This window comes from Delphinapterus leucas, chromosome 19, assembly GCF_059928025.1.
Source record: "Delphinapterus leucas isolate spDelLeu-1000000601 "Yukka" chromosome 19, BTC_Dleu_Yukka2, whole genome shotgun sequence".
Taxonomy (NCBI): Eukaryota; Metazoa; Chordata; class Mammalia; order Artiodactyla; family Monodontidae; genus Delphinapterus; species Delphinapterus leucas.
This window is the reverse complement of record NC_143147.1, coordinates 63,786,771-63,794,547: the sequence shown is the minus strand read 5'-3', so window position 1 is coordinate 63,794,547 and position 7,777 is coordinate 63,786,771. Positions and strand designations below refer to the sequence as shown.

Below are 7,777 nucleotides of genomic sequence, written 5' to 3'. Positions count from 1 at the left end.
CGGACCTCTCCGCACTTCAGGAGCTGTCTGGAATTACGAGGAAAGTTGTACATGAGTGTATACGTATTTCAACATGCATTTTCCCAGGGCAAGTGTCCATATTGGCACCAGATTCTCATCCCCAAAAGCGAAGAATCATTCATTATTCTAGCTTTTTAGAATTTCCCTAACCTCCATCTAAATTTTTAGGGGGACAAGTAGAGAAAGCTGAGTCCCTACCGTGTAAAGTTCTTCCCTTCACTGGGTTTAAAGTACCCTCAGGCTTCCTGGAGCCACACCTGCTCCTGCACCCCAGTCTTCTACCCTCCAGCCACACTGACCCATGGAAGCTCCAGCCCCCACAGCTTCCGGTTAGTCTCTGCCTCCACGCTGAGGTTCCGACCTCCTCTATCTTGTCTTTGCGAGTCCTCACCCCCATGTCCTTCCCTGAACCAGCGGCGCCAGGAGGCTGGTCTTTCGTGAGGTAGGTGCAGTGACCAGGACGGCCAGTAGGGGTCGCAGGGCAGAGGAACCACGAGGAGCGTCCGAGGGCAGGATCTCGCGTCTTTATTGGCCCCCTTGGCAGCCTGGAGGTGAGGAAAGCATGGCAGCAGTCAGGAGGCCTGTGTTCTGGGTCTGGACTTTCCCCTCCATAGGGCTCAGGTTTTCCATCTGTAAAGTGGAGGGAGGTGGCCTAGAATCACTAGACGGTTGCTGGGCAATCTTGCTGCACCAACGTCCTGCGGACATTTCTGATGACGCTGGAGGGAAGAGGCTGTCTTGAAGTGCCCTTGGCAGATGCACTTTGGCCCAGCAGCCTTAGGGAATGAAACAAAATGACTCCAGGGCCCCTTCCCAGACTTGACTAAGAAAACAAGAGCCCACTGTCCTGCAGCTTAAGGGGAAGCCTTACCCCTGGGAGAAAGGACGGCTCTCAATAGGGCTGCCACATGAGCTGCCTGGGGTGATGAGGGAAATGGAGACCCCACTGGAGGCCTCCCAGGGGTGGGCTGGGGCCTTGAGATGGGGGTTCATGGGACCTTGGCGATAGGTGACAGCCTCCTAGTGTACAGCACCTGCCCATGTCTGGAGACGCTCAGGGGGACCCGGTGGGAAGGCAGGAAGTGCTGACCTGTCCTCGGCAGCTGCAGCGGGCAGGCCTGGACCATCCTCCTGACTCAGCTGCCGGGGGGTCTCCTGTCCCAGTTCTTCTGAACCCTCCCTCTCCATCAGCTCTGAATTCTGGGTCCAGAGAGAGAGCAAGGTGAAGACTCGAGGATGAGGGAGGGCCCTGCAGAGATGCATGGGGTGGGGGAGTGCCCTACCATCTACCCCAGGACCCCCTCCAAGGAAGAGGACCAAGTCCTCATAGGCACAAAAAGACCCTCTCCCTCTCCCACCTCCAACCTCTTGCTTTTTTCACCCTACCCGTCTCCCACCCCCAAATGATTAAAACAAGACACAGGCATGACAAGGATGGAGAAGGTTCTCTACAAAAATTATAATGAGCCTGAGGGAGGGGTACTTTGTACAGTGGTGGGAATCTGGGAGCCCGCCCCACCCCAGCACTGAGAGAACAGGGAGGGGGCTGAGGCCATACACGGACAGGGAACAGGAGAGAAAGGGCAGCACCTGGGGCTCCAGGAAAGTCAAGTCGGCACTTGGGGGTGGCCCCAGGCCCAGAGAACGGGGAGCAGGACTGCAGTGGGCTCAAAGTGGCAGTGGCAGGCGACCAGGCCTTCAGTGTGGGAACAGGGACCACCTCCATCACGCCCCCAGCTCTGAGCAGGTGTGTGCCCGGGGACCCACGCTCAGACAGACACACCAGAGGGAGGCCTGTGGCGTTTTGGGGGGGTTCTCTCTCCCCTGCACCAGCCAAGGGGCCCAGGAAGGAGCTGGGGGCTGTGGCAATGCTCCCGGTAGGAGCTGCTTCCTAAGCTGAAGGTCAGGGACGGGGGCACCATTGTTGACAGAGGAGGAAGGGCACATCTGCATGCGGTGTATATGTGCACACCGTGGGGGCTCCTGAGTGACCCTCCCACATCCGTGACCTTGGTCTGAGGACCCTCTGAGTCTGGCCTTTCCCCTGGTCTCACCAGCATCACAGAGCAGGGACCCGTGCAGAACTCTCCCCTACCCGCTACCCATGCAGAATCAGGCAGCCACCCAGCTGCTTCCAGACCTTTTGCCCGGAGCCCTGGGAACCTGGGGGCAACCAGCAGTTTAGACTGTCCACATCCTCAGGCTCCCGTGTCCACATGGCAGGACTCGCCCACGCGAGGCTGGGCACCCAGCCACAACCAGTCTCTGCCTGGTTTGGGCCTGGGAGACTCTGAGCCAGTTGGCAGATGCCTTTCCCCAGCCCAGAGATGCCCGCCGAGCCTCGAGGCCGTAATACTGTAGCCAGTCGCTCTAGCACCTTGGATCTATTGCCCTGACCCTCTGGGGTCCCTGGGGTTGGGGGCACCGGGCTGCACAACCAAGGAGAGAGTGAGTGGAGAAGGACAGGGTGGGGAGGGCGGAGTCAGGCTGGGCCCCACCCCGGGGTAGGCTGGAAGGGCACCGGTCACCCCCACCCCAGCCCAGCCTGGCACTCCAACTCCCCAGCATGGCCAGTGGGAGAAGGAGAAGGGGACTGGCCGTGCTTGGGGCGGGGTGGGGACTAAAGCTGGGGCATTTGGCTGAAGAGCCTAGCTGGGAACCTCCTCTCTGGGGTGTACAGGGGGAGGGGAGGCAGCCAAACTCTTCCTGCACAAAAATGTAGGAGGAGAGTCTCCAGACTGAGCAGGCCACAGGACCCGTAGAGGAGGGGTGGGGACAGACAACGGCCCCAGGGCAAGCCATGCCCACTCACACCACACGCTCCCATCCAGCTCTGATGGGATGATCATCTAGTGGTCCCCGCCCTGGCACTGGGGCTGGCCTTCCACGAATGCACATGTGCTTTAGAGCCACTCAGAGAGAGGTGGCTTAGGGGCCTCGGGACCCCTCAGAATTGATGTCCTGAGTCACTCTCTTGGCCTTCCAGGTGCCTCCAGGCCATACCCTCTGCGGCAGAGTGGGGACAGGCTTTCAAGGGAGATGACCGCACGGTCCTTGCTCCCGGGAAGCGGCTGGGGAGCTGCAGGGCTGGCAACTGTGAGGACCTCGTGGTCCCACCGTGGGTGTGGCAACTTGCAACTCTTTTTGGTATGGGGATAGGAGCCCCTGTTATCTGCGGAGAAAGAGACAGAAACAGACCTCAGATAAGGGCCTTTGCAGACAGCATTTTAAGTCAGGACCAAATATTCTGACCACTCACCCTCTCTAGGCAGACCGATGACCAGGGATGGGGACGCTGGCCCCAAACTCTAAACCAGACTTCCTCCCAAACCCACCCCTGCCCAGCCATGCAGGGTAAAGGCCATGGATACCAAAAGGGGGCGGCCGTGTTTGCTGGGCTTGTGGGATGCCAGGATGGAGAGTCAGGGCAGGGATGGGCCAACAGCGTTGCCAGTTTGACAGCAGCCTTGGGCTCCCCATGATGGCTTTTTGAACGTGACAACTCTGCCCTCAAGGCCACTGTTGGCCCTGTTGAGAGTATCTGCTCGTTTCTGGTTACAAGGTTCAGGGACCAGTAGGTAAGATATCTGTCTTGAGGGCCTGGGCATTTGGTGAGATGACTGGCTGCCACACCCTCCATCCCACGGGAGTCACCTTGCCCTCCCTAGGCTCTAGAGCCACGCAGACCAGGGATCAGGCCCAGCTCTGCACTGAGCGGCAGCAGGACCATGGGTGAGCTACTCGAAGCCTCTGAACCTCCACTTGCTCACCTGTAAAATGGGGATGATACAGCCCCTGCACATGAGAGGACTTGTGCAAGGGCAACTCCAGTACCCAGGCGATGGGAGGGCTCAAAACGTCCCGGCTGTGATTACTATGACTACTGGGTCTCATCCATACGAAGACACCCATTTTCCTGCATTTTGACTTCTTCAAAATCGAGGTGCGTTTGACATCAGCAATGTACACTGGCAGCTTCTTTTTCCGAATTGGGGGTGAATACGCGGGGCCTCTTGGAATTGACGGCGACCTAGTTATTATCCCCCACCCGAAAAGGCAGACAGACCCACGCCCACCCCAGGGCCTTACAAGCCCTATCTTCCCATCCCCACCGAGGCTCTGGGCACTCACAACTCTGTATCCTCCAGGGCCGGCGGGCGCTCCAGCGCCTGCCTCCGCCTCCGCACGGCCCCCATGATCTTCTTGCGGGGTCCCAGGGGGACGTTGATGCTGCGGAGGTCGAGGTCCGAGCACAGCATGAGCGCCTCGAGGTCGATCTTCTCCTGCCGCAAGATGGAGGTGAAGGCCTCCATCTGCAGGGAGGCCAGGAACGTCTCCAGCGGGCTCGTCTCGGGCTCCAGGTCTTCATCCAGGCCCAAGTCCAGCTCGTCCCAGGGCAGCTCCTCCCCGCAGCTGCGGTCCTGCAGGCTGTTGGCACTGCCCAGGCTGTCGTCGTCGAGGCTGGGGGAGCTCTGAAGCCGACCCCGCGGCGTGCCTGCGCCGTCCAGCGCCGCGTCCTCGCGGCCCAGGCCGTGCAGCCCGCTGCTCACGTAGTTCCTGCGGAACACCATGGTGCCCAGGCCCGGGCGGGTAAACAGGGAGTCGTGGCCTGAGTCGGTGCTGACCTCCGAGCGCGCAGGCTCGGCCGCCAGTGTGGCACGGGAGACGCTGTCCTCGTCGGAGAGGAACATGTCCCTGAGCGGGGCGCGGCCCCACTCCTTGGGGTTGGCGTAGGTGCCCTGGCGCACAAACATCACGTCACTGCCCAGCTGCAGGCCCGAGAGCGAGCGCACGCTCTTGCGGCCGTCCTCGGAGATCTTGAAGGTGCCTTCGCCGCCCTGCTTGCGCCGCTCCAGCTTCTTCTGGATCTTGGTCTTGCCCTTGGCGGTGCCGTGCAGCGTGGCCTGCGAGTAGGGCAGGTGGCTGCCCAGCGCCAGGTGATGCAGCCGGCGGCTCAGGGTGCTGGACGTGATGCTGGAGAAGCTGAGTGTGTCCGAGCGCTCGGCCAGCTCGCGCCGGTAGCGCCGTTCCATGCGCTCGTGGTGCTTGCGCTGCATCTTGGCGCACTCGCGGATGCGCCGCTCCGCCTCGCGGAAGGCCTTGTCCTTCAGCTTGCCCACCAGCTTGGGGTTGAGGCTGCTCTGCTTGGCCGCGATGGAGTCCAGGTAGCGCACGCATTCCATGTGGCCCTTCATGGCGGCCATGTCCAGCGGCGTGTGGTAATCGTTGTCCAGGCACCAGATGTTGGCCCCGAAGGACACCAGGAAGGAGAGGCAGTGCAGGTGGCCATTGGAAGCTGCCAGGTGCAGGGGCGTGTTGCCCCAGATGTCACACTTGTCCGGGTCACCCCTGCAGGGAGGACACGCGGGGAGGGGTGATGAGCCATCGCAAGGTCAGGCAGGCAGTCGGCAGCGGCTGCCGGTGGGGGGAGCGCCCAGCCTGGATGAGCTTCCCCACAGGCACACCAGAGGGACTCGACGGCCTGAGACCTCTCCTCTGACTCCGGGAGACACGCTGCCCGGAGCCACCGGGCGCAGCTCGAGCGAGCCCAGGGTTAAAGATGGCTCCAGGCTCGCAGTGGGTGGGGCGACAGAGAAGGCGGGGCCGGGGCGGGGCCTTCCCCAAGAGAACTGAGGGCTGGGAATCTCAGGGGATAAATATTTAATGCCCAGAGAGAAAGGAGTGAATTATTCATGGAGCCCGGCGGGGAGCTGGCCCAGAGAGGTGGTGGGCCAGGGCCGAGTCTGGGTCTCTAGGCAGGCACGGCGGTGAGTGGGGCTGCCAGTGCAGGAGTGACCGAAAAAGAGGACGAGAGGGTCGTGTGTGCTGGGCCTGAGCCCTGGGGGAGTGTGGAGGGTGCGTGCCTGCGTGTCGCCGGGCACGGCCACGTCTGCAGGGAGCGGGGCCAGGCCTGGCAAGGCCGCGTGTGAGAGCAGGTGTCGGGTCTTGGCCTGGGCCAGGAGGGGAGCATGGGGGCAGCCAGGACTGGAGGGGAGGGGAAGGGCAGCCTGCAGCCTGGGCCCAGCTGCCCTCCCCTCCCGGGGCGGCCCCATCTTCGGGAGCGCTGTGAGGCGGCTGGCTCGGGCAGGTCCAAGGGACCCACGCAGCCCCCTCCAACACCCTCCGCGCCAGACTGTGCCCCCCTTGGGCACCCTCCCCGTGGCTCCTCCAAGCTTGCGCCTCCCTCAGGGACCTAGCTCAGGCCCTCTGCCCCACTCTAATGAGGGGGCCACCCCGCAGGGCTGAAGGAAGAATCACTTCATTGTCTCAGCAGCTCCTGCCCACAATCCCCAGTCCCCAACCCCCCGCATTCCCCTCCCCACTTCCCTTACTGGTCTTCAAGTCCTTCTAGACAGGAGCTACTGGGCATCTGGCCCACACTCCATCAAGCACCAACCCTCACCCTCTGTAGGAGCTGGGGGATTGGTGCATCAAGGGGGGGCCCCCTAGTCCCCTCCTCCCACGAATCTCTCCGGGGGGGAGCAGAATGGCAGATCACTGTGTGCCCTCTTCGCATGGACAGGGGCCAGCCTCGGCGTCTTGGAACATGGTTCAGCTGCCTGATCTTAGGGGCTGCGTCCACCTGTTGCTGGGCCCGGGGAGCAGCTGTGGAGGGAGGGCAAAGGGGGGTTCCCCACCTACCCCATGCTCAAACCACAGGTCAGCTCCTGGCACCAGGCCAGCCGGGCCCCTTTCCCTCCACCAGGATTTCCCAGGGCCTGAGATGTTCATGTTAACCCTCCTGGGGCATCTCGTACATCCCTTTTCCTTGTCCAGGCCTCCCTGGTCCCCAGGTCAACCTGACTTCTCTTTATTAAACCGCTGGGGCTGGCAAATTGTCCACAGGGTCATTCAGCCGTAGGGAGCCCATGTCAGTGGCCCTGGACGCCACATTCCTCAACTGCTACTTCCTAACCCCTTCCCTGGCCCTGACACCTGGATTCAATGCCCACTCCTCCCCCCAGACAACTCCAAAGGGAGGGTGATGGAGCCCGTGGTGGGGGAGGGGCACAGAGGGAGTTCATGGGGTGGCTGAACCGAGTGACACTTGGCACTGTGGACAGTGCCCACAAGTCTCAGGGATGAGCAGGGAGAGAGCTGTGTGGAATCCAGTGTGTGGGGAGGTGTGGGCGCCGGCTGGACCCCTTGGACCACAGGCTGGGGGTGGGCAGTGAAGAGCTTCTCCTTTCCCAGCCCCCCTTCCGGCCCCTCTAAGGCTTCTGCTCTTTCTCTCCCAGTCTCACTACGCCCTTCACTCTTGCTTCCTGGTGCTACCCACCCAGGAGATCCCTCCCACCTTCTCCTCACTCTGAAACCCCTCCCACAGCCATGGACCCCCAAGTCCCAGTCCCTCTCCTCCTAGCCCCGCATCCAGGTCACAAATGTCACAGGCCTCAGTTTGTTTCCTCCTCCCACGACTGTCAATCTCCAAGGTTCCACCTTAGGGTCTGTCCTAGGGAAGAGGGTGGCACAGCGGAGGTGGGGGGGGGAGATGCCATGGAGTTGAGAGGGGGTGTCTCAGGGGCCTAGAGCGGCCCTGAGACTCTCAGTCCTCCCAGGCGGGGCTTGGGCGGGGACAGTGGGATACTCACCCTCGACTCACGATGAGGCGCAGTGACTCCAGGTTGCCGTGGTAAGCAGCCCAGAGGGTGGGGGTCATGCCATCCTCGTCAGGGGCGTTCAGCTCCTTCCTGGTGGCCTCCTTGAGAAGTTCCAGGTAGCCGTCCCGAGCCGCCCGGTGGTACTGGTCGTTCAT

General features: G+C 61.9%; 1 protein-coding gene across 1 annotated transcript; it reads right to left on the bottom strand.

The window, feature by feature from the left end:
* Positions 1–4,148: 4,148 nt before the first annotated feature.
* USH1G (USH1 protein network component sans) lies at positions 4,149–7,777 on the bottom strand. The gene is made up of 2 exons (XM_022589678.3): positions 7,614–7,777; positions 4,149–5,370 (listed from the first exon to the last, which is right to left on the bottom strand). Exons 1-2 carry the CDS (start codon positions 7,775–7,777, stop codon positions 4,149–4,151), a joined length of 1,386 nt encoding a protein of 461 aa, XP_022445386.1.